Source organism: Alexandromys fortis, unplaced genomic scaffold, assembly GCF_014885135.2.
Source record: "Alexandromys fortis isolate MF-2015 unplaced genomic scaffold, M_Fortis_MF-2015_v1.1 scaffold_23, whole genome shotgun sequence".
NCBI lineage: Eukaryota > Metazoa > Chordata > Mammalia > Rodentia > Cricetidae > Alexandromys > Alexandromys fortis.
Window position 1 is genome coordinate 6,228,530 of NW_026067907.1, and position 26,744 is coordinate 6,255,273.

A 26,744-nucleotide genomic window follows, 5' to 3' on the forward strand; every position below is an offset into this window, starting at 1 on the left:
CAGTGGTGATCGCTGGTAACTCTGAATAAACCAAACATCAGTGAGATGGAAAACTGGAGGCTGAGGACGTGGTTTACTGGCAGAGTACTTGGCTAGCATGCACAATGTCTGGGTGTGACCCTAGCACCACAAACGAAAAAAATTTTAAAAAAAAGGAAGAAAGAAATAAATGAATTTCATGTCAATAATGCTATTACTCAAACACAAAAAAGTCCATGACCATGACTTCCTACTTTCCCATGCCAGAAGTACCTCTAAAGGAAACACAAAGGTAAGCTGTCCCTCTTGTAGCCGGAGGGTCGGAGTCCTGATAGCTCTCGGTTAGTGTACCTGACAGCTTCACACAGTCCTTTTTATATGCTGATCCTTACTCTAGCTGTATCCAGAGCACAGTGCTGCAGAACTAGGTAAAATAGCCTAGAAACAAGTTTTAAGGAAAAAAAAAAAAGACTGTTCTCAGCAACAAGGAAAAACGGACGCGTGCAAGACCACACAGACACTGGTGTGCGTGCAGAGGGAGTGCCAAATATGTAGCTGACACATTAATGTTAAAAACTGGCACTAGAACTTACAGCCATGGCACACACGACAAACACTGCCTCTCTCCAAATGGCAGGTTCATGGTACGCTGAGTGGCCGTCAGGGCGCTGGGATAATCTAGGATGGTCTAGGTGGACAGGCGTTCTGGTCACAGTGGCTCTGTCCCAGCACTCTGTGAAAAGCTGCCTTCTGCTGTCTGCACACTGGCAGACCAGGCTGACACGTGACTGCAGAGAACCACACGAGCCTAAGAAGAGGAGGGTACCACGGTTCCTGTACTGTATTCACACCGAGGACAGGAGACAGCAGCTGTCACTTCTCAAGGTCTCTGGCTAAGGTTTCACGGATGAACTGTAGGGTGCGCTGATACAAAAACGCATCCTTTGTCTTCGGCTTACAGATGTTCAGGTGGTTGACATCCACAGGAATTAGATCCCCAATGCCTAAGTCTGAAGAAAGCACAAGTGTCAGTAAAGCCTGAGCGGAACTCGACTCCGTGCCCAGTGAGTGAAGTCTCAGTTTCTATTTTTCCTCCAGTTTCCACATGTGCTCCAAGCAGAGCCTGAGTACTGGTCCTGCAGAGACGACCCTGGGCCTGCAGGCTGATCCAAACCATTCCGTGTGTGTGTGTGTGTGTGTGTGTGTGTGTGTGTGTGTGTGTGTGTAGAGGAGAAGAGAAGAGAGGATGAACAGGATTTAGTATTTCAATATTTGATTTCTTGAGGGACCAGAAAGGATATCTGCTATTGCGGTCTGACAAGTCCACCTGGATGCAGGTAACAAGAGATGCCAATGAGTCACCACTGAGTGGAGGGAGAGGGCAATAACGGACAATCAGAGTTACGGGGACAAAGCTATGGTTTCTAAGGTTGCTTTAGACATCTGGCAGCCATGCTTGGAAATCTTCATGTAGCTGCTTTGCCAAGCCTCAGCCTAGGATTCTGCTACAGTGTCTAAAGATAGGACCTTGGGGTACCAAAATTTCCAAACTTTTATAGCCTAGATGTACTAAAACTTCTACATTTATTATTGGTTTAAGGTTTCTGTGCAGCTATCGATTTGCTGAACACATGCCCCTTTTATACCAGCCTAGAGAAGTGCTTGGTCACCTCCTTAACGCAGGTACTACCACTGGTGCCTTAGAGCCTGCCAACTAGCTGGTATCTGGTCTATAGAGGTTAAGGCTGTATGCTTGCACAGGGATTTTAATCTGTTGCTAAAAGTATAATGAACTTAGACTCTGGATTTTTTATCAAACGTTCTCCTATATATCCCTAAGACACTGGATATAAAAACTGGCATCTACTAAATGCTGGGTCCCATCAACTAGGCATCCAACAGGCACACGCCTCCAGAGTGAGTACCTGCTGACTCCACGGGCACAATATGGAGCTTAATCATGCTGCCGATAAACGTTGGTTGTGTTTCCACAAAATTCAGCACCTGGAAGTTCTTGTCTTTTGCAAACTCCATAAAGTCGTCCTGTAGCGTCTTCAGTGCAGGAGAATCTGTAAAGCACACAGAGCGAGACTGTGACCACCCCAGTCACTCAGCTCCGGACAAAAGGCATTCATCTCTAACTCAGAGGATGTTAGAATTCTGACTCACAGCAAACTCAGGCAGGAGAGAAGCTCAACAGGGAAGTGTTTGCTGCACAAGCCTGAGGGGATGGCTATTCTTGGTTGTCAACTTGACTATATGTGGAATTAAACCAAAAACACAAACTGCTGGGCATCTGAGAGATTTTTAGTTAACTGGATCATCTAAGATAGGAAGATCAGTTCAGCAAAAACATGTAATGATTGTATATGCATGCATCCAACATGGAACCACCCAATCGTGTAAAACACATATTAGACATAAGTGCAGAGACAGATCAACACAGTAACAGTTGGAGGCATCCAGACCCTACTTTCCACTACACTAGGGTCATCCTGAGAAGAAGCTGAAAAACAACACCCAGTGACTGGGCCTAATGTGGATTCTTAGGACGTTCTGTCCAGAGCGGCAGAGCACACATTCTTCCGTGCACACAACGTTCTCTAGGACAAATCATGTCAGGCTAGAATCGGTGTTGATGACAAGTACACACTGCTCACAACAGTGTCTCCAGAGTTTGTGCATGTTTGCACAGCTGAGATTTTCCAAACTCATGGAAAAAGGCAGTTTACTAGCTTGGAAGAAAAAACATAATTTGTCTAAGTTTGAATACTTGAGATAACACAAAAAATTATGATTATGATCGAGTAGATAGTCAAAACAAAAAAGAGCTATCAGAGGAAAACAAACCCAAGCTAAAAGCTGTATGCAAATTTAAAAACAAGGGAGTATATTTAAAGAAGAAACTGATTGTTTTTCCCTTTCCATATATTGATGTTCTACAAGCGTAATCCCCTTCACAACAGAGAGCTTGATTTACCCTTGCTGAGCTCTTTCACTTCCAAAGAAGGAAAGAGAAGATATCGGATATTAACCGAGTATTCGGCCAAATGTGATCCGTGGTGAGGGACACTGTAAAAAATCATTCCTCTGGTATTGTTTATGACAGCGCTCAGTTCTGGCTTCTTCGAGGCTTCCAACAACATCTTTTTGACAAGAAGACCTAGCCATGGTAAAGAAAGAGAGTGTAAGTGGTTCCAACAGAACAAGACAGAGATGTGCTAAAATTCCAATAATTTCCTTTATACAAAAAAGCCTTTATAATAATGATGCTATATAGAATTATGAATATGAGTCTATAAACAGTCCGCAGACTGCTTTATGGTGCAGACCCTTCTCTCAGACTCCACTGCTTCTGTGAGGAAAGTCAGGCCCTGCCTAAGCCAGGTGCCTAGCCACTCAAGCCCGCCCACTCAAGCCCCGCCCACTCAAGCCCAACCCGGAAGAGCTGCAGTGCAAAGTCACAGGTCCTGCCAAGGAAAAGCGGCTGCTATGGGAAAGGCACCCATGAAGCCTAACCAAGTCCCCTGACCAGGGAATAAAAGACACCAGGGACGATGACTGGACATTTTGAGAAGCAGAAGGGTTACATGCACCTTTCTCAGGCTGAGCCTCAGCCATGGCTTTTTGCTAAGTCACAATCAATTTGTTAGCCTAGGTAGGCAAGGCCATGGGGAAAGCTGAGTGCTGGTTTGCAGGAGGGCAGCAGTAAGGCATGCAGCTAAAGTAAGGGCAGGTCCCCATGCACAGCAGCCAGGCACAGGGAAACTAAGGCCACGACCCAGCAGCCAGGCAACAGCAGAGCTGACAATGTGGAAAAGGCATGGATGGGAAGAAAGGGAAGCCCCCAGGAATGCTAGCTTAACTGAGTCTAACTGGTCAACAGCCCACAGTAAAGACTCTTTCTCATAATGACCAAGTGAAACCACCAAGTTATCAATCCATGCCCTCCCATGGGATGTCCATGCCCTCTAGAAGGGATGTCCCCTTCTAGAAAAACAAATAGCATGGAAGGAGAGTAGTAACTTTAAAACATTTAGCTAAAACATTAACTTGGGGTGGGAGACTAGTTAAGTAACAGACAGATATGGAACTTTGAGTTGGCCACAACCTTGACAACCACCTCATGATGGTCACTCTATGAAGATGAAACCATCCTTACCTCCCATGCTATGTGATATCCAAATCATTGGTCTATCCCCAACACCAGCAGCTCTGAGCTTGCTAAGAAGTTCGTTGCTTCTGAATGCAATGGACTTTCTGAACAAAACGAAAACAGCAAGCATGACGGGAGGCACCATCCTCCAAATCTTGCAACCTAACTTTCTAAGACAAGAACGTTTGCTTGTTCAGTGCTACTGGCTGACACTCTGGAGTGCAGGCTATGCCAATTTTATTCTCTATTTGAAAATTATTAATAATAGTTAGGACTATCTAAGCCCACAACAGGCCACTCATACACTAAGCACACACTATTTGAATATCAAATGGAGCTGGCAATTTTTACAGGTTGAACATGGGTCTCATCCCAGCTGCCCTAAATACTTAATTATGGGAGACAAAAATCCCTTTTCATCCATGGCCTGACACTAAAATGTCCCAGAGACTTGACTGAGTCCATTCCTACTTTGTTTATGCCATGGGCATCAACCTTTCACCACTGGATTTATGCACTAAACACTAGAAAATGATCATCAGACTTCGGAGGGAGTGATTTCAGACCAAAAGGGAACTTGACTTCAAGCTTTGCGCCTGCTGGTTTCATTCTCTTCAACTCTAACACCTCTTGTTTGAGAACAAAGGTTCCCCAGTGCTCCTCTGGGAGACAAAGGTGGGCTGGGGGCCCCTCTGTTGGCACCCATGTGGGATCCGCTCATCAAACACCATGCTGTGTCACCAACTAGCTCTGCTCTCTGAGAGAAAGCGGCACAGACCCTGGATGACTTGCATACACAGTGACCTGGGCTGGGACTCGGCTATCTAGGTCCTGGACCCCAGGAAGGCACTCGCTGTTCCTTAGGACACAGAAGGGACACAGGCCAAAACTACGTGGCATCTTTCTCCTTGAGCTGCCCTCAGCCAGGACAGTCGTGAGGACACAAGAACTATCAGTTTTACTCAGCAAAAGTGAAGACTGTGACAGAGAGTTGGGGTCCTATACCACTACAGTTATGTGAGCCAGGTCAGGGTCTCAGCACGATGCAGTGTCTCAACTTTCTACTTATTACTCATTGCAAGCGAACTCCTGGAAGGAAGACAACAATGGTAGTGTCTGCCAACATGCAAACACCTGTGCTCAATTCCCAACGTTGGAAAGATAAACCTGCCTGTGATGGCAGAGGACCCGCTGGGGCCTGGGCCCTCCCGTCTGACCATCTAGTGTACCCTCTAATGTTACCTCTCCATGGGGCACCGTGCTCTCCAGTCACTGAGGCTGGTGTCATACTCCACGGATATAATGCGAAGCGCGGGACAGTCTTTTGCTAGCCAAGTCTAGGTAAAACAAAAGGTTCATGAGCATACACATGCATTTCCCCATCCGCTTACTTCCTAGTAATTGCTCTGTGCAACCCAAGGCCTCCTGCAACACACAGTACAGAGGACATTGGGATACACTGGAGGCGGAGGTGCAAGCTCGGAGATGCTGGTGAGTCATAAAATGCCATCAATATTTATAACAAAGGCACGTGTAGGTATGAGAACATTGTTAATTTGCCAAAATCAAGACTTGTTCTGGAAGCTTTTAGCAGTTAGTAGAAAACTACTGTCTCAGAACGGACTGTATTTTCTGTTGTAATACACTGAGACCTGAGAATTGGAAACTAACGCTAACTGTGTTTGTCTCTGGGAGCTGGAGGCTAACATCCCCAGACTTCACCAATGGAGAGAAGAGCATGCTAGTCTTCCTTAGGAAGTGGGTGGGAGCAAAGCCCTGGAAACTACTCATACTCAGCATTCTTCTGCACGGACTTTGAACAATTTCACCCCAGGAACTCATTCTGCAGCTGTGGCTCTTCGTAGGAAAAAGAAATCAAAGAATTGCAAAGGAGATTACGTTATCCAAATCTTTCTACCTTTATAATTATTAAGGTCATAAAGCTGGCTAGTACAAGTAAATTATGGCTGTATTATCTTTTAAATTATGAAGCAAAGTGAGTTATTGCACTCTTATCCTACTTTATCACTCACGGAGTATTATTCGAGAGTCACAGAATACACCCTAAACAGAAAGTACACAATGAAGGGTCATAAGCCCAGCTGCTGATGTCATGTCCTACAGGTGTCTCCACGGGAAAGAAGAGCAGCGCAGGAGAAATCCCAGTGGCACAAGACCAGGAGACTAAGGCACAGTGCAGTGTTGGCCGTGCCAGTGCTAGAGCATGGGTGACAGTCACAGCCATGGCTCCTTACCTTGGGCCAGCACGTGGTGTACCTGTCCTCATCCACCAAAGAATTTTCCAGTAGAACCCGTTCACTGTCCTGCTGGCGCCAGGTTTTAAATGCTGCTCCCATCAGGCCATGAATAAAAAGGACATCGGCTTTAATGGGCTGACTAAGAGGGAAGAGAGTTTTAAAAAGAAGCAGAGTAAATGCATTACTACTGTGACAAGCTCCGCGGCACTCCCTGGAGGGCTTAGGCAGGCTGAGTGACACAGAGGAGACTGAATCAGGGCAAACGCTATCAGCATGGGCTGCTGAGGAATCCTGGGATGTGACAAAGACAGCACTCATTGCTCCTTCGGTGGAAAGAGGCATTTAGCCCGGCAGACCAACAGAGCAACTGTAGTGAACTGTGATCCACATGTGAGCGATGCCACCATGAAGTTACCCTCCAAATGAGTCTACAAACCAACTAAGGCATCTAAGAAATTAGATAAGATATGCTAATATAATGGCAGCCATTGCACATGAGAAACATCAAGGACCTCTGTAGACATGCAGTGGCCTCATGAGGGAACCTGAGACAGTACACCTCATTCCAGGGTCGGAAGGGAACTTACTGACTCAGCCAGAAAGACACACGTGAGGGTGGCTCACCCAGTACCTTGACCTCCCTCCCGCTGTCATAGCACTGAGTCAGGATGGGAAGACAGCTGTAAATCTCACCCACACTCAGATCCCACCAGCTAGCATAGGAGGTTACAATGTTCAGGGAAGGGGAACAGAAATGCAAGGAAAGAGAAAATGTCTATAGAAAACTATCATTTTGTACTCCGGCTGGCTTAATGTTTAGTAATTCATTAATTTAAAAACATGGGAACCAGCGGTGGAGGTCCATGCCTTTAATCCCAGCACTCGGAAGGCAGAAGCAGGTGGATCTCTGTGAGTTCAAGGCCAGCCTGGTCTACAAGAGCTAGTTCCAGGACAGGCTCTAAAACTACAGGGAAACCCTGTCTCAAAAATAAAAAGAAAAAAAGAAAAAAGAAAAAGAAAAAACATGGGAACCATTTGACATTCCAAAGTTCGTGTGCGTGTGTGTGTGTGTGTATACACTAAAAGTCCTAGGCAGAAGTAAAATCATAAGTAATAAAATTGCTAATTTAGAATAAACCTATGAGAGTTTTGGAAACTACCAATTTTTCTAAAAGATGTTAAAAACAGGAAAATTTTGGAGGCCGTATTAAAATCCTAGATGAGCCCTGAAGACTCCAGCTTCTTCCCCTCCTCAGACCGTGCCTCCTCCCCTTTATAATTCCTCACTCTAGTGACCCGCAAGAGGAACAGAAGATGAGGTGAGCTAAAGAGAGAAGGGTCCAGACAGTGCCTGCCCTTCCTGAATTCCAGCTTTCAGGGCCCTCCAGGATTTTTCAGAATTACTGATTGCTCCACTGACCCACGAAAGAACAGGATGTTCAGCCTTTTTGCAGAGGCTTTTTTTTTTTTTTTTAAGGATCTTCTGTAAGGGGACCCTGGATGCCAGTGATGGCTAGACAGCTACCTTCAGTGGCCTTGAGTCTCCCATGATGTGGGTTCTTGCTCATCCTGGCTCCTCCAACACAACGCACTGGCCCTGTTCTTGGGGCCCTTGCTTCTCATCCGGCCTCTCATCCGGCCTCACTCCCATATGAAGAGTGGAATGCAGCTCCCCCAGAAAGGGGTGTTGTGGGGGCAAAGCCCCCAAACTTATGGTCATGAGAGCCAGGCTCTGACAGTTGTGGGGCAATGGGAGGGGCCCTGCCACTGGCTGCTGTCACCTGCCTCTGCAGCACCTCCCGGCAGTCAGACTGAGGGAGCTGGTGGAGATGGAGGAACCGACTGCCATTTTTTGTTTCCTCTGAGAAGAGACTTGGAGTTTGGTTCAAAGAAATATCCTAATCCCCAGACTGATTTAAAAAATGCCACGGGTGAAGGAGGCATGTGAGCAAGAAGGCCCCTCAGGGGACCTGTCCCTGGGGCTCTCCATTCTTCCTCATCTAGCCCTGGGGAGGTCTGGGCTGCAATGACTGGGAGGCTTCTTTGTGTGGACCTTCCTTGCACCGCTCCTCTCTCATCCTGAGCACACAGCTAGGCTGGAGACAGAGAACGGAAGAGGGATGGCTAGCCCGCAGAGATGCGTGCTATGACTTTCCTTGGATCTCTCTCTCGAAGTCTTTCCTTCTATCTCAATTGCAAATAAAATCCCTTTCCAGTTAAAAGAAAGATCATTTAAGTCTAGGTGATGCTCACCTTGTCCGACACTGGGGATGGAGCACGTATACCCCATCCTGGTATTTCTCATGCACGGTTTCTCGGTCTAGATTGGCCAGGGTTCTGGCAGCATGGGATGCCTCCATGATGTGGAAGGATTTCAAAGCTTCTGCCATTAAAGAAACCCAGCCTGAGGAAGAGAAGAGATATCCTGAGCAATGGTGCAAACCAGTCTCAGACTGTAGAGAGAGGCTTCAGGTTCAACAGGATAGAGGGAGGTCAGTCTCAAGTGTCTGCCTGGGTGGGGAAGTGGAAACACCCCAGCTTGATTGTGTACTGAGAACCTCTGAGTCCCACAGTACAGAGCTGGGATACCTCAACCAGACCCTCTGAGGGAGCTTAAGTAGGGAAGTGTGCAAGAGGCCGCTTCCTAAGAGAAAATGAAACACACAAGGCAGTTACCACAGGCCATATCTCCAGCCCCACTGCATACTTTATATTTTACTTTACAAATAACAATTGTGTGTGAGAGCAGCGACATGCAACATGATTTGTACTTTGTATGCATGCATGTAAGAGCAGGCTGCATCTGGAGGGCAGGACAATTTGTGGAGTCAGTTTTCTCCTTCAGCCACGTAGGTTCTGGGGACAGAACTCACATTATCAGTGTTGGCAGCAAGAATCCTTACCTACTGAGTAACCTCACCAGCCACTATACTGTCCTAAAGCGTGTTCAGTGTGCACCGCACACATACCATTTTCTGGTACTGAGAACACTCGGCATCTATCCTGGCAGTGTTTGAGAATAATACGTTGTTATCAATGGGACTGCTCCCAGCCTCATGGATCCTCAGCACATCTGCAACAAAGATCAGTAGCAGCACATGCTAGCAGCTGTTCTCTGGGTCTGCCCCAGGGCCCACGCTTCTCACATGTACAAAGCAGAAATCTTGTTACAGCTCGAACAAACAAGCGAGGCTCAGATCCGTGATAAAAATCTTTTAAAAAGCTATTAAAAAAAATAGTGCCACATGGCTACGAGTCCTCACTCAGCGGGGAGGGCAAGCCTATCAGGAGCTAGAGTGAGTTCAAGGCCAGCCTGGAGATGGGAGGAGAAAGACGGAATGAACACAATTATGAAGGGGAAGGAAAAACAAAGAGTGGCTCTGATACTTTCTAGGAGTTGTCAAATCTCACGGATGTTCTAAAAGGTGAATGCTTGGGCCATTTCACGCTACTCAGAAAGTTTTTTGATTTCTGGATTTGATTTTATTAAAATTAAAATCCACTGGTCTGGGGTTGAGGAGACAGATTAGTGGTTACGAGCACTGGCTGCTCTTCCAGAGGAGCAGGTTCAATTCCCAGCACCCCCAAGGCAGCTCACAACTGTCTGTAACTCCAGTCCCAGGTCCTGGCTTCCATAGCATCAGGTATGCATGTGGTGCACAGACTTATATACAGCCAAAATATTCAAGCATGCCTTTAGTCCCAGGCAGGGTTACAGAGTAAGAGCAACAATAATAACATCTGCTGATCTAAAGACACTAAAGGGTCAATTCATAGTTTCTAATATGTGTGTCTATCTCATTTATGTATGAATATATGTCTATGCATGTATATGTGTCCTAGTTAGGGTCACCGTTGCTGCAACAAAACACCAGCACCAAAAAGCAAGTTAGGAAAGAAAGAGTTTATTTGGTTTACACTTCCAGATCATAGCCCATCACTGGAGGAAGTCAGGACAGGAACTCTGGAACCTAGAGGAAGGAGCTGATGCAGAGGCCATGGAGGGGAGCTGCTTACTGGCTTGCTTAGCATGGCTTGCTCACCCTACCTTCTTATAGAACCCAGGACCAACAGCCCAGGGATGGCACCACCCACCATGGACTAGGCCCTCCCACACTGAGCAGTAATGGAAAATGCCTTACAACTGGATCTCGTGAGGCATTTCCTCAGCTGCGACTTCTTCTCTAGTGACTCGAGCTTGTGTGAAGCTGACACAGAACACTAGCCAGGATAGTATGGATGTGTATATATGTGCATATATGCTTATGTATGTGCTAGAGTTGTCTGAATGATAATGGCCCCATAGACTTATATGTTTGAGAGCCGGTGGTACTGTTTGTGGGGGTTAGGAGGTGTGGTCTTGCCGGAGAATGCCTACACTGGGCGTGGGCTTTGGTTGTTAACAGTCTTGTTCCACATCTAGTTCACACCCCCTGCTTTCTGCTTCCAGCTCAGGGGTGAGCTCTCAGCTTCCTTCTCCTGCTGCCATGCATCCCTGCCATGACGGACTCCCATCCCCTGGAACCGTAAGTCATATAAATTTTATTCCTTAAGGTGCCTTGGTCATGATATTTCATGGCGGCAACAGCAAAGTAACTAATACAGGTACGTACACACACACACACACACACACACACACACGCACCATATGTAGAATGTGTATATCAGTTTTCTGGGACCCCACTAACCAAAGATGAGATAATTTAGCACTGGTTTATTAAGTACAATAATAAATTATAAAGCTTAAAAACTCTTTGAAGAGAAATCTGTGAGCTCATCTTGCTAGGAGGGAGGGAAGGAAGAAAGTGGGTGAGAAAGGAAGACGGCAGATGTGAGTCTCCTCCCGGGCGGCTCCCAGGCTGCAGAGGAAATGCATTAGTTCTACAGTGGGTCTTTACTGTTTGCCTCTTGGTTAACTAAACCACATCAACAGTTCAATGATCTTCATGCCAAAGCCTGCTCACCTAAGATGGCTCTCCATGCTGACGCCTCAGTGTGGACTGACAACCCCAGCAATCCCTGCCGCTACCCAAACAACATACTAGAAAGGACCCAGGAAAACCCTAAGAGGTTTAGGTCTATTGAAAAATTAATGTAGCATGAAGTGAGGTGTTGGGAGAACAGGGGCTGGACCCAGCATCCTCAGTGCACACAAAGCTGTTACCTGAGCGGATTATGGCTGGGTGAAGATGCTCGTTCAAGGCCATGTTTCCAATGATCCTCATGATGTTTCTCTGTACTTTGGGGCAGTCCTTGTGAAGCTGGTAGAGCCTCTGCAGCAGTTGCAGACCCCCGCCTGCTTCAATGTGGTCACAGTGTGAGGGTATCTAGCACAAGGTAACAGAGCTCCCGTTACATCGCGCTGGTCACTTCACACCCTCAAAGGGTAAGTTCCCACATCCCCTCCTGTGCCGCAATGCCGCAGTCCCTTATTCCTGCCTCGTTTCCATTCTGCAGGTGGGAATCAAAGAGGACTAAACATAGGCATGCATTTCAGTCAGGTCTAACGCTCTCGGATTACAGGAGCGAGCTCAGAACCTCAAGGACAGTGCTTCTTTCTGCAGATGTGGGTAAGGATGCCAGTGGTAGTTGCAATTCCTACACCCCACACCAGATCTTCTTCGTTTAAATATCGCAGGCAATTGGACACTGTGTCGAACATGTTCCCTAGGTGATGGTAACCACTTCGCCTGTGGGTACCACTAGGCTTCTTGCCATTTTGTTTACTTAAAAATCAAACTATAGCTGGGCATTGTGGCATGCAGCTACACAGGATACATAGCAAGATGCTGCCTAATAAATAAGCAAACCGTGACAATCACCATGCCAAAATACCTCCAAACCACCAGTACTTATAACTCAGCTGCATAGCCATTCAGTATTTCCCTTTCCTCTCTACGGATGTCTTATGGAGTTAGCTGTCTGACACTGTCTCTACAGATGTCTTATGGAGTTAGCCGTCTGAGGCTGTCTCTACAGGTATCTTATGGAGTTAGCCGTCTAATTCTGTCATCTACAGATATCTTATGGACATTAGCCGTCTGATGCTGTGTGTAAAACGATCTGGGTAAAGGAGAAGAAGATAGCATGAATCAAAGATAAATGTCATGTTATAGCATGGATTACTTCCTTTATATACAATTAAAAACTATTTAAAATATGTAATAAGGGACTAGAGAGATGGCTCAGCAGTTAAGGACACTGGTTGCTACTCCTACAGAGGATCTAGGTTCAATTCCCAGCACCTACATAGTGGCTCATCACCATAACTCCAGTTCCAGAGAATCCAATGCCCTTTTCTGGCCTCCAAGGGCCTCAGGCATGCACATGGTACATAGACATACATGCAGACAAAATATCCATATAAAAAATGAATGTAATAAAATTTTTAAAAGATTAAATATGTAATAAAAATGAAAGTCATGTATTGGTGCTCTACCATATATACTAATTCTAACAGTTAAAAGTGGAATTTTTTAAATATAATATTTTTATTAATGAAGAATTTCATACCTGCATATAATGTACTTGGTCATATTTACTGCTTACTCCCCCGAGATCCTCCTCTCCACCTCTCCCCCTCCCAAATTTGTGTCCAAGCAACCATGAGAAGCCATATTTTGGAATGCAATTTACCTCTGAATGCTTTACTATAGCTTCCAGGCAGAACATCTCCACCGTGGCTGAGGGAACTTCTCCAAAGCTTTCCGCATAAGGAAGCCCATTTCCTCCAAAGCACCACAGTCCTCCCTGAAGTTAAGACAAACGGTTCACAAACTCAGCTGCTGGCTAGCCCTGGGTAATACATGCAAATCATGTTCCAAATACATAAACGTTCAGGGTACTTAAAGGGGATGCTATGCACACCTCTATTGTTTATCAGAATAGGAAACACATCAGCGGACTCCCAGGACAATTCTGACATCCTTTTCCATCTCCATTCCTGTCCTCTCCTTGCAAACTCAATTCTCACCCCCGGTTCGAACGCTCTGGTGTCGTCTCCAGCTCTTACTAACTCATACAGATTATGGTAGCGGAGTCAACTGAAAACTACTAAGTTTTTAATGGAAAAGCACTACCAAACAAAAATGTTAAAGGCATGATGGCTTCTGATTCTTCCCAGTTAAAAGTGAAGCTCGCGCGTATGATAAGTAGAGCTAGGGGGCTGAGAGACGGCGCAGTGGGTAGTGTTCAGGCCCCAGCATCCACATAAAAAACAGGTAGGCAGTGCACATCTGTGACCTCAGTTCTGGGTACAAGAAGGGGAGCACACCCAGACCCCAGGAGCTTGCTGGCCAGCCCATCTAGCTGAATTGTCAAGCTGCAGATTCACCAAGACACAGTCTCAAAAATTAAGGTGAAAAGAAATAGCCAAAGATGCCTGATATTGACCTGGGTACACACATGTACACATACACACATATGTTAAGTGACAAAACAGAATGGCAAGTACTGCTAGAGGCTAAGGGCTATGACCGGTATGCAGAGTCATGCTGACATGCTAACAGACAGCATCATGTAATCCTGAGGAGCACGGTCAACACTGATGAGACTACAGCCCAGCCTGGCCCACTGACTGTGTGAAGAACTCAGCAGCCTTCATACCCTGTGCCACTGGACCGGCTTTCCGTCCTGCAACTGTCTACTGGACAGTTCTGCTAACTTGGTTCCGACCTGAAGGCAGCCACAGTTGTAAAGAGTCTATGCATGCCTTCAACATAAAACATATAGCGCTTGGTTTAACATGCAGAGGAAGCCTCTGGACGGTTTTAGGCAGGGACAAGAGCAGTTCTTACTAAGGTGTGTTAAGATTACTCTGGCTACAATGAGGAGGATGAGCTGAAACTGCAAGCAGCTAGGAAAATATGTAAGATGTTTCAAGTGCTATTAGACACAGACAGACGAGCTCTAAGGGAAAAAAAGAAATCAAGAGAAACCCTCAGTGCTAGAACTGGAGACGGCATAATGCCTAGGAGGTGAGCAAGGGTTGGGGATGTCAAGTGCTCGTAGGCCCTCAGCTGTGCTCAGTATAGATGACTTCTTAGGGCTTGTAGGACTTGAAACGTCCTTCTACGAGGGAATGGAAAAGCTGCCATCAAGTGTTAGGGAGAAGACAGACCGAGTGGTGGAGCTGGGAGAAGAGAATCCTACAGATAGCCTCCATTCTGCTTCGTGTAAAGCACTGGCCCCAGCCTTCAGTGTGAAGCCTCAATTTAAAACTAACAAAATGTCTTGACCAAAAGACTATCAGACCCATCGTGGTCCTTGAGTAGCCTCAAAGCGAGCTGGGTACGAGGCCGCCAGGCTACAGCTGTTTCTGGCAGCTGTGCCCGTGGTGTTCAGAACGTCCACCTGTGGTTATATGTCCCTGAAGTCAGACAGGCATCAGGTATCTTCCCGCACGTGTGCACTAACAAAGGGACTGCGTGCCTTCTCTTTGTAGGCTCTTGTCCACCATGATGTAGGAGGGGGAAAGGTTACCTTACCCCGTGACTATACCACCAACTTTATGAATCATAAAAATTTCTTTAAAATCCACAGCACAGCCCACTGTGCTATGACCGCCTCTGCTCTTCCTGCCACGCATGTCTGTGTGTCCTTCTGTCTCTATCTGTCTCTGTTTCTTCTTACTTAATTTTTGCTTACAATTTATGTGTCCCTCTACAGAATTCCTTTCTTCAAGAGGGAAAACGCCAAGAGACCTTCAAAGAAAGAGGAAAAACCCTGCTCTACGGGGACAAATCTATCCTTCGTGGTGCTCAGAGCTCACTGGAAAGCGGTCAGGTTATCCAAGAGTGAAGCTGGAGTCCAAAGGCACAGCCAAGGAAAGACAGCCACAAGGAAGAGCCAGCACCAGCACCAGCAGACGGGAGCAGCACCTAACAGGGAACTAATGCAAGAATCTGGAAGAGATTTTAAAACCAATGAGGAAGTGAAAGAAGAAACAGAAGTCAATGCTGCAGAGATGTCTAAGAGCTGTAGATGGTCAGGGTGAACAGACTCAACGTGTGCCCAGCAACGGCTAGCAACTGCTGAGGCTGCATACACGAAGGACTGAGTGGCTGGCCAGGCTGCAACTTAAGCAAATGAGGTAAAGACCAGAGGGTGAGGGCTGGATCAAGGGAAGGCAGGTTTGATCTGCTAAATTCAAGATTCTTGCGATAATTCAAGGAGAGGGGGCTGATAATCGAATCTACAGTTCAGGTTAGAACACAGGCCTAGATGAATCAACTCACATGCTGAAGATCAACCCCAAGTCTAGAGCGTGCGTGGCAAGCACTCTAGCACTGAGCTGTACCCCAATCCTGACTACTGATTCTGGAGGTGCAACAACCAGAGTTCAAGCCCACAAAACAATAAGTGAGCTCAAAAGCTGAGTTAAGGCCTATTACAACCAGAACCTTTCTTATTCACAGCTATGTTTATCTTTCTCTGTGATTCCCGACCCCACGCAGCCCAGTGCACAGTGCAGAGTCCATAACTGGAAGTGACTGAGGTTCTAAAAGCTAGCCCCAGCAGTGTGGGGAAAGGGTGAGAGCTCAAACCACTTGCTGAATAAGATATAACAAACCTTCTGCGCAGCCAGGCTCTGGCTGCTTTCACTAAGAGCCAAGGAAGTAAAATACTGGAGACACTCATCGATTTCTGTCTGAGGTAAAGAAGCCAGCAAATGCCTGAGTTCCTCTTCAGTGGAGGAATCCTGAAACGAAAGGCAAAAACAAAGTCTTCAGACTGAACACCCCAAGAGTCAGAGCCAAGAAACACATAAAGGAAGCACAAAGGATGAACAGTGGAAAGTACATAATCATTTATTTTTGTTTCTACACTGCCTTGCCTGCTGTCACACTTAAACACCTACTACAAGGGCTGGAAAGACGGCTTAATAATAAGAGCACTAGCAACTTCTGCAGAGAATATGGGTTTGGTTCCGGCACCCACATGATGGCTCACAATCACCTATAACTCCAGTTCAGGAGACGGCTTGCCCTCTTCTGGCCTCTAGCATATATGTAGTGTAAGTATTTATATGCAGGCGCCACACATACATATAAAATAAAATCTTAAAAATAAATGAAAAATAAGAAGGACTGATGCAAATTGTAACTCTATTTTTACCTTAGGGACTTTTTGTTAGCTTGACTCAAAATGAACTCTATGCTTTATAATTAAAGATATCATTAAGCCTGGTGCTTGTTAATATTTCATTTTTCATGATAATTAATTATATATTCACTTTTCTATTTTTCAAATGATTGTTGATATCAAAGCTTAAGTTTTGTGTTCTCATCTAAGGAAGGTACACAAGACATCTGCAGTTGAGCAGGCTTCTGGCCACGGTTCTCACCAGGGGTATTTAATCCCGAGGTCATATTTAACAATGCCTGGAGACAATTTTCCTTGTTTTTTTTTTTTTTTTTTTTTTTTTGGTTTTTCGAGACAGGGTTTCTTTGTAGCTTTGGTGCCCATCCCGGAACTAGCTCTTGTAGACCAGGCTAACAATTTTCCTTGTTACAACTTGGGGGACTCCTTGCATCTTAGGAGCAGTGTCTAGGAATGCTGCTAAATGTTGTTTGATCTAAGATGTCAAGAGTGCTCAGGATGGGAGAAATCTGCTCTATAAAACAGCGAGGTGGCAGTTAGGAGCATGCATTGCTTTTGCAGAGGACCCAAGTCTGGGTCCCAGCACTCAGGCCTGGTGGCTCACAACTACCCGTCACTCCAGCTCTTGGGGATCTGTTGCTGTCTTGCAACATCCCTGGACACTTGGACTCACATGCATATATCCATATCTAGGTACAAAGACATAGTAAATCCTTAAAACAAAACGATCCCAGCACTCAGGAGGCAGAGGCAGGTGGCTTGGTTATAGAGAGAGTTCCAGGAAAGCCAGTTCAACACAAAGAAACCCTGTCTTGAAAGAATCAAAATAAAAACAAAACAGCAACACAAAACTTACTACAAGACACCCTCTCTTGAGTGCTGACATGCTATGGAAGAACCTAGCAGAACAGACAACCCACAAAGGCAGAAAAGGCAGCGGAACAGACCCTCGTGAGGGTCACAGCCCTGTGGAAACTAGGATTTCGGCTCTGCATCCGGTTCACCTGTTCTTCAGAGTTGGGCACCAGTTCTATCTATCTGCACCTGTAGCACGATTAATAAAAACCCAGAGACAGATATTGGGGTTCAACCTGAAGGTCAGAAAAGCAAAACAGCCAGCCACTGGCTCTTACCTCTACTTCAGTCTGAAATGGTGATCCTGCCTCCAGCAATCTCAGAATGAGACTGTGTGAGAGCTGTCTCTTCCTGTTTTATAATCCTCTCTATGGCTGGTATTAAAGGTGTGCACCACTACCACCTGGTTTCTATGGCAAACTAGTGTGGCTGCTGGGATTAAGAGCGTGTGTTACACTGCCTGGTCTGTAAGGCTGACCTGCAGGGCTGTTTTACTTTCTGATCTTCAGGCAAGTTTTACTATTAAAATACAAATGAAATATCATTATATGCACCCATACTAGAAATACACACTAGACCTTTTCACTCCCTTGCTTACTTCTTTTAAAGATGGCAAAGGAGGGGGTGGGAGAAAAAAACGAAGATCACTTTCTTTGCTTCGTGCCAAACCGATAAGGGTCCTCGGGTCACAGGCTTGAGCAATCACCCTGTACTGATAGTCTGTTGGGAAAGATTAACTCAAAGTTATCACAAGGTTAAATTACAAAAGCACCCCAATTCTTAAACTGTTCTATAATTTTGTAACCCCAAATTTCCCAAGTATTTTTCCTAACTCAATTGTACCTACAGTATCTGGAAGCTCAACACCCAACATGGCTCACAGTTACCACCAATCAGACAATTCTCCTCAACACGCCAGGTCATGCTCTGATTGACGTTTTAAAAAACCTGATGTTCAAATGTGAAAACTGCTAACTCCGAATTAGCAGTTTCTTTCCTCTCAGTGAAGCAGTCCAATCTTGTCGATCTAGTTCTGGTAGAGCAAGCCTCAGTTTAGGAGCTGCCTTACCAATCACACTTGGACTGCCAGATCAGCAGACTTCCAGGTTAGCATGGAATTTTTAGAGAGAGAGAGAATGTGTTTCCATGTTAAGACTGCCTCTGTCCTTCCTGAGCCCCATTCCCCTCCTCTGTTACCGCAGGAACAAGAGGCCCTCATTACCGTGCCAGTGGTGGGCCTGTGACATTCCCTGCACAGCCTCCAGTCGCGCAGCTCTGTCACCCTCCCGGCTCTTCCTCAGGAGTAGCCACACTGCGCAGTCATGGTCTTCTATGTCAACCGTGCTGACAGAGTCTTCACACACACAAGGGACATGGCGATATAAACAGTTAAGACGGCATTTCTGCATCTCTATACTGGATGCGTGTGCACATGCGTACACCATTTGCATCTACCGTTTATGAATCAGAGCCTCTCACTGAAGCAGCTCGCCAAGCCTGCTTGGTAGTGATCCCCATGATCCTCCTGTCTCTGCCTCCCAAGGACTGAGACCACAGTTGTGGTCTTCAGTTACTGTTTTTTAATGGATGGTCTAGGTTAGGATCCTCACATGTGAAGGGCAAGCACTTTACTGATTGAGCCATCTTCCCAGCTTCAAAATGGCTTTATGTTCACTGTTGTATTAGTAACGTGCAACTAGTCGGAAATTGTAATGGAGCATTAAATGCAGATACAGATGATGACCAAATGTCTGATCTTAGCTCTTTCATATTAATTTTTTTACATTTACTACAAGCATTACCTGTATACTTTTAATATTCTATGTTATTTTTCATGTGGTCATTTTTAGTCTTGGGTTCACTGTACAGCCCAGTGATGCGGATTCGTGTCTACACGGACCAGACCAGTGATGAGGACCTGTATCTACACGTACCAGACCAGTGATGAGGACCCGTGTCTACACGTACCAGACCAGTGATGAGGACTCGTGTCTATATGTACCAGCCCACTGATGAGGACCCGTGTCTACACGTACCAGACCAGTGATGTGGACTCGTGTCTACACGTACCAGACCAGTGATGAGGACTTGTGTCTATATGTACCAGCCCACTGATGAGGATTTTTGTCTACACGTACCAGAAAACGGGTTCCGCAGTACCCTGGCTGATGCTGCCAACACTTTTCTTACTGCTTTGTGAAGTTCTTTTCTTGCCTGCCAAACAAGCCCTAAAATGATGGCAGCAAGTAAGACCAATATCATGCTCTAATACGTCAAAAAGAAATACATAAACCAGGCCCCAAAGTTAATAGCAAAAAACATTAAAAAAAAAAAGAAGAAGAAAAGAGAAACCTGTGACTTCTTAAAGTCACTATTAAAAGCAAGTATTTACTATGGGAACACAGAATGCTCTGGGCTCCAGGACAAGGTCAAGGAGAAAATGTGGAAAAAATGGAACAGCACTATAGAAAGCCTCTGAATAACGGAGGCTGACTAATATTCGAAAGAATCTTCCTTGTAAATAGCTGACCTAGAACTGAACTTGGAAAATGCTTTAAGAATGAGGTTGAGCCTCGGCAGAGAGGTAAACTCTAAGAGCGGCAGCTCAGTTTACACAACAGAAAGTGTAAGCAGCCCCAGTGGATGCTCAAGTCCAGGGAGGTAATGCAGTAAAGGAGGTGTGCTGATAACAACAGGTCAGAGGGCGCAGGGGCTGCAACCTGCTCACAGGCGCATGATTGACGCTGACATCCTAGGAGAGACAGCTGCGAGGCAGGGTGGGGTGGGGGCTCACCAGGCTGCCCAGAGCTAAAGAAGACTCCCCTCTGCCTGCAAGCAACCTTGGCACTGAGAAGGGGGTGTCCTAACTGGCATCCACAGACCGCTTGGCCTTTGTAACACATGGCAGCGGTAAAACAGTTGAATTCATACTTCTCAATCTGTTTCATGAGTTGGCTGCATGAGTCACCCTTACAGATGGTCTCTGAGCTAAATGACAAAACAAGCATTTGCATTTAACAAACTGAGCTGAGGGCCCCACTGAAGAAAGAAGGCAGAGTCAGACACAAGGGCTCAGTCAGTTCTTACTGTGTTCTAAAGGAGCTAAAGACTTGGGGAAACATAGAAGCCCCAAATCTGGTCATCAGTTAATGTGGCTTGAATAAGAGTGGCCCCCATAGGCTCATCTTATTTGAGTACTTAGTCGCCAGGGTATGGAACTGCTTGATAGGATTAGGAGGATTAGGAGGTTTGGCCTTGTTGGAGGAAGTGTGTCACTGGGGGTGGGTTTTGAGGTTTCAAAGGCTTATGCCAGACCCAGTCTCTGCCTGTCTCCGGATCAAGATGTAGCTCTTGGTTATTACTCCAGCACCTGCCTGCATACCACCATGCTCCCTCCCTGCCAAGATGACAATGACTCACCCTCTGAAGCTGTAAGCCCCCAGGTCAATGCTTCCCTTTATGTGCCTTGCCTTGGTCATGATGTCTCTTCACAGCAACAGAACAGTGAAGGAGACTCGTGGAATCTGTCTTGCACAGGCTCTGCCGACTCTTCCAGAAGGCTGAGCCTACCCTGGACTGGACTCTAAACAGACCCATTTCTGCATTCAACACCTAGTTTCTGTTCTAGAAAGATAGAGTTAACTTACCATGAGTTTCTAACTTGTCTGCAGGAACTGTATGCACATAGATATAAGACTTCATTTTTTCTCTTTCTACCACCTGAGTGTCTAATGTTAAAGACTTCTTCAGGGCCAGAACTTCATAAGTAAGAAATAAAGAACCCCTAAAGAGAAACAAAAAGTTCCTTATAAATCAGGATCTAAATATGACCCAACAGTGAACTGTTTTCTATTTTACTAGGAAACATAGCCTACAGTAACACACAAGTGTCATTTTACATGTGTGTGTACACACACACACACACATATATATATATACACTTAATGAGCACACATTCATCTCAGTTTAACAGCAAGCGGCTGCACAGTTACATTCAAGGAAGAAATAGAAGATTAGCAGCACCCTAAAGCGCGCTCTCGCATTCCTTCATGGCTAATCAGCAGTAATAACCAGAATGCCATTGCTGTTCATGTGTGTGCTACCTGTGTGTGCATCCTTAAACAGTGTTCTGTCTGGCCTGACTGTGAATGCCCAGGCTAAACGTCTTCTTTCATTCAGCCTTATGCTCATGTGACTCACCCCCACTCTAGTCTGTACACATGGTCCCCTGAGACATAAATACGCCTACCACACCTTATTTACCTGCTCTCCTGCAAACACTTAGGGCATTTTCAATTTGAACCTACTGCATGCAATGCGCTATACATTTTATAAATATGTACACGTGTTCCTCTACAAAGGCATGTTCAACCTTCTGACAATCCACATCCATGGCTACTCCATGTTAAGTCACTTCTGTTAAGATTTCCAAGAGTGGTATCATGAAGCCATTTACTTACCCTAAAATGAAGGATCCAGTAAATCTTATTATATTCCCTTCAAAAAGAAAGAGGAAAATTCAACGTAATTTCATTTTTAAAAGTATGACAAGAAATAGGCAACAGTGTAACCTTTTGAGTATTACTGGGCCAAAGTTAAATTTTTGTTATATAGGTAACATATTACATTACATATTATATTCATTATGAGCCACTATAATACATGGTAGACTGAGTCGAACATGACTCTTCCTTCAAGCTTCTGTTATGCTACCCCAAACCAAGTCACTGGGAATGCAGGTCCCCGTGCCAGCGTTGAACAGCAGGGTCACTGACTTCCAGAGTGGACCACCAGGAAGATCTGCAGCTAAAGCTAAGGTGGGCTCACCAAGCTTCTCAGACTCTATAGAGGGACTGTCTGTCAAGTGGGAACAGTAAAATGACTTTTCCCCCAAATAACTGTGGTATACTTGATCGTTTAAGCACCAGAGATCACATGGCCCCAATTAAAATATAGGCAACAAAAATATAAACTTTTGTTTGGACCTTGGAAACATTTTTAAGTATATATTTTATTGGCAGTCAAATATTATTGGCAGACAGTTGCTATTCAATACACACTCATTCCAAAATACTCAAATCATAGACTGTTGAACAGGAAGGTTGGCTATGCTCCACAATGAAGTCAGACACACTGGAGGTCTGGAAGGGAGACACTTCCCCACAAACTCATGAACCTTCACAGCAGGTCAAGAACAGGGATGAGAAGGTCTACAAGGAGTAAGACACGGAGCTTCCTGACTGACTCTCTGGGACAGTACTGACTCCAAGATGACCTTCTAGTGTCTTCTTCTGGCTTCAACATGGAGATTCAGGGAGTGCCCAAGGTTTTCTTCTCTACTGCTACCCCCAGTGACCTCTTACTGGCCTTTCAGTGTGCCTCTCAATACTGGGCATCAAACAGTGTGCCTCTCAACACTGTGGGCATCAAATTCAAGGTCTCGTGCATGTTGGGCACAGGCTCTTCTCCTGAGCTACATCCCCCAGCACCTAGAATGTTTCTTTTCAATCTTCATGGCCATTCCTCCCTTTTCTCCTCCACTAAGGGTAAACGTGATACTCTGAAATTTGCTATACTGGGAAACTGAGACAAGGAAAGTGAAAAGTTTGCTTTTCCGCTCCTGCTTATTTTTGTATTTAAAATTCAGAATCAGAATTCCCTAGATTAAAAAATAATTACTGCAAAACTAGGAATGTGTGCGTGTGTGAATGCATGTCCTCTCTCAGGCATGGGAGGCCAGAGGAGGGCATCTATCTTTCTCTTTGCTTTATTCTGCTGAGACAGAGTCTCTCACAGAACCTGGAGCGAGGCAGGCAGTGATCTTACCTCTGCCCCAAACCCTCACTGCTAGAGTTACACGTGCTTGGATTACACCCAGCTTTTTAGTCATATGGGCTCTGGGGATTTGAACTCAGACCTTCATGCTTGTGCAGCAACCAATCTCACCCACTGAGCCGCCCTGCCAGCCCAGCAGATATCTGTGTTTAGTTCTGTTTGGGGAGACGGGATCTGACTATGTCGTCCTGGCTAGCCCGCTTTCTATGTTTGGGACTGGCCCTAAACTCACAGAGATCCATCTGCCTTTCTCTCCTGAGTGCTAGGATTAAAGGCATACTCCACCACACCCAACTCCAGTGGGTCTATCTTAAAGCTTCAAAGGAAAGAGCTTAAGGACAGGGACTTCACCTTATTTAACACTGTCATCTCAGGGCTGAAAAATTGCGCCTAGTGCAGAGCAGATGGTCAATAAATGTTTATCGTCAAATAAATAAGGGTGTTTGCAGCCAGCTTCATTGTAGGACTATCTTTGCATTGCTAGTCCCCAAACAAAGACATGGAAACTTAACTATAAAAGCTTGGCCATTAGCTTAGGCTTATCTCACCAGCTCTTATCATTTAATCTGCTTTTATTAATCTACATTCTGCCATGTGTCTCAGTTGTCTCTACTCTGTACTGTATGCCTGACCTCTGCAGTGTCTCTCTGGCATCATTCCTTTTCCACCTTCTCTCTCTCCTGGGAAGTCCCACCTATCTTCTGCCTAGCTATTGGCTATTCAGCTCTTTATTAAACCAATCAGAAGATACCTTGGCAAAGACACATACTCACAGTGAACACAAATATTTCACCCTTGTTATACAAAGAAAAGAACCAGTGCAGGAGGAGGGTATGTTTTTCATCCTTCTATTCCAACACTGAGAGACACCTTCTGCATACCGTAGATGACAGTAGCAATGGGTTAGAATAACAAACAAGACACTGCGCTCCGAGTTTGTCTGGGAAAATCAGATAATTAACCAAGTTCTATACCGATTCTACTAAATGGCAAATGGTGGATCTACCCTGGCTTAAGGTGCCAGGCAACAGTGTGGGGCGGATCACAGCAGATCCCACGGCACCACAGGGCAAGGAGAACATTCTTGCTCAGCACTGTATCCCAGAACCTGGTGGGGGTTTCCAGTTCTGCGGGGGCTTGGTAAGCATTGCCGAATGAGGACACAGCACTGCTTAAGCTGGAAAAGAGGGCAAACTGGCAGGACAACGGGAAGAAAGAAGTTCGGAAAAGAAGATCTTGTCTGGGTCTGGGCTTACAAATGCAGCAGGGATTCATCAGCACAGAGGACAGAAGCGAACCAGAGTCAGACTGGGCTGTCAGTTTGCGAGGCAGGCCAGGAAAGCGGCCACCAGCTCTTCATGGTTTCTATTACAAATGCTGTTCCTTGAACTGTACTCACGGATGTTTCTCCAGGATGTGCGACTTTTTAAACGGGAAGCGGAGGTTCCTATTCTTCTGCAACAGATGACACAACAGGCACCGAGGGACATCCTGGGTGGAGAACAATGTAACAAGGGTCATTTGGTGTAGATGTAAGGTCAGGCCCTTTCTTCTGACCCTAAGCACAAGTCACTATCACAGTGGGTTGTCCGCAGTTAGATGACTCAAAACTCAACAAACATCTCAACTGGGGGTTTCAATCCTAAAAACAAACCAGATAAATTTTGCTAGCACTTTCATTATTCTTCAAGTTGTGTTCAATTGTGAGTAGTGATTAATAGGAAATCAGGAAATTTTAAGTTATTAAGTAGAATCCCAATATGGACATTTAATGTTTTTAAATATCCTTTTAAAGACCAGAAGCATGTATAATGCATGTCTGCCCTTGATAAATAAAGTCCAACAGCCGTGGAGAGAAGCAGCAAATTCCCACTAAGCGGCCAGCACTAGCGGCCTGGCAAGTGAGGCTGCTTTGTCTAACGAGCCCTGGACCAATGCTACGGATCTTCTGACAGCTGATTAATGAACGGCAGTCTGGCCCATCAGGTCTTGGGATGGTCCATGATACCGCAACAAGCTAATGCACACAGCTTCAAGTATGCCTTACATTTTATAAACTTTTTAAATAGCTAGCGTCTCTCTACATAGCCCTGGATGTCCTGGAACTCACTATGTAGACCAGACTGGCCTCTAACTCACAGAGCTCCACTTAGCTCTGTCACCTGAGCACTTTTTGTAGATAGAAGTCTCTGTGGTGGAACTCTGGGGCTGCCTATGTGGTGGTATGTTTGACTCAGGTTTTAACATCTTTGATCAAGAGCTCATCTCTGTGGGTCTGTTTCCTGTGGGAGTCCTGTGTGCTCTGACCCATATATAGTACAGTGTAACACATCTCCATAGACTAACACAGGTAATTCCATTTGATGGGCTCAAGCATTGGACTTAAGAGTTTCAATTTCCAAAGCTCTAGACATGGTTCAGCCAGTAAAACTATACATGTATGTATACATATGTATGCACTATACATAATGAATGCGATAATTTTATTTATTATGTATACAATATTCTGTCTGTATGCCTGCAGGCCAGAAGAGGGCACCAGACCCCATCCATGTGGTTGCTGGGAATTGAACTCAGGACCTTTGGAAGAGCAGGCAATGCTCTTAACCTCTGAGCCATCTCTCCAGCCCCGATAAATTTTTTAAAAAAAGAATTTTGAGGGACTGAGAGAGGGTGATAAGTGAAAAGACACGTGTGAAGCAAAAATCAGCATGAGCTTAAGCGTGTAAATATAAGGAGCAAGAAGCTACAACTACCTCCTGCCTCAACTGATGAGAACACAACTCCACAGATCAGGGGCTGGAGAGATGGTTAGGGTGCTCTGAGTACCGAGTGCTCTTCCAGAGGACCCTGGCTCAATTCCCAACACCCACATAGCAGCTCACAACTGTCTCCAACTCCAAGATCCGACACCCTCACACAGATATACACGCAGGCAAAATACCAAAGCAAATACAAATTATTAAATAATAAAAAAGACTACAGGTCAGAATTTGGGAATGGGATTAACTTCAGAAGGGCCTTCTGAAGGGCCTTCACCTTAAAATGACGATTACTGGGTTTAGAAACCTATTAGCATTCCAACTATTCAGGTCTCCCAGGTCAGGGAAGTGCAAGATGTGGCCTGAATGACTAAGGTGTGGTTCATGAGATCACAGAGCATAGAAAGGTACACCTGCATGCAGGTGCTCTCCTCCGAGTCTCAGGAGCAACCGGAGAAGCTGAGCGATCATTCAAGAAAAGGGCCCGAATCAGGCTCTAAGGAGCGCGGTGGGTCACGGGGTCCCTCCGGGCCGCGCGACCTTCCGAGGGCGCCGTGTCCGTGCAGACCCACGGCCCTCCTAGCCGGCAGCTGCCGCGACGCCCTAGCCCGCCCACGAGCCCGCCCACCCGTCCGATCTACCTGCCGGTGCAGAGAATCCGCTCCGGGTGGACAGGGCCGGCTGCAGAGCCCACCCTCCGCCGCCACTGGCGACCTGCGCCCTCCCCTAGGCGGCTGTAGGCACGTGATCCCGCCCCCGAGCACTTGGCCCCGCCCTCGTGCCCCGCCCCCAGCAAAA

At 45.8% G+C, this 26,744-nt stretch overlaps 1 protein-coding gene across 4 annotated transcripts; it reads right to left on the reverse strand.

The window, feature by feature from the left end:
* Positions 1-41: 41 nt before the first annotated feature.
* Positions 42-26,720, reverse strand: Serac1 (serine active site containing 1). Of its 4 annotated transcripts, none has more exons than XM_050135785.1 (17): positions 26,588-26,720; positions 24,584-24,675; positions 21,810-21,846; positions 20,997-21,133; positions 19,488-19,577; positions 18,572-18,703; positions 17,948-18,069; positions 15,965-16,093; positions 13,030-13,143; positions 11,558-11,720; positions 8,647-8,797; positions 6,391-6,532; positions 5,378-5,472; positions 4,142-4,239; positions 2,960-3,142; positions 1,905-2,048; positions 42-989 (listed from the first exon to the last, which is right to left on the reverse strand). In XM_050135785.1, the coding sequence occupies exons 2-17, from the start codon at positions 24,672-24,674 to the stop codon at positions 853-855; spliced, it is 1,965 nt and encodes a 654-aa protein (XP_049991742.1). In that variant the 5' UTR covers position 24,675; positions 26,588-26,720; the 3' UTR covers positions 42-852. The 4 variants fall into 4 exon arrangements, 3 of the variants coding, with proteins under 3 accessions (XP_049991742.1, XP_049991743.1, XP_049991744.1); XR_007590656.1 differs by having other exon boundaries at positions 842-989; positions 3,015-3,142; XM_050135786.1 differs by lacking the exon at positions 19,488-19,577.
* Between the last annotated feature and the right edge of the window lie 24 nt (positions 26,721-26,744).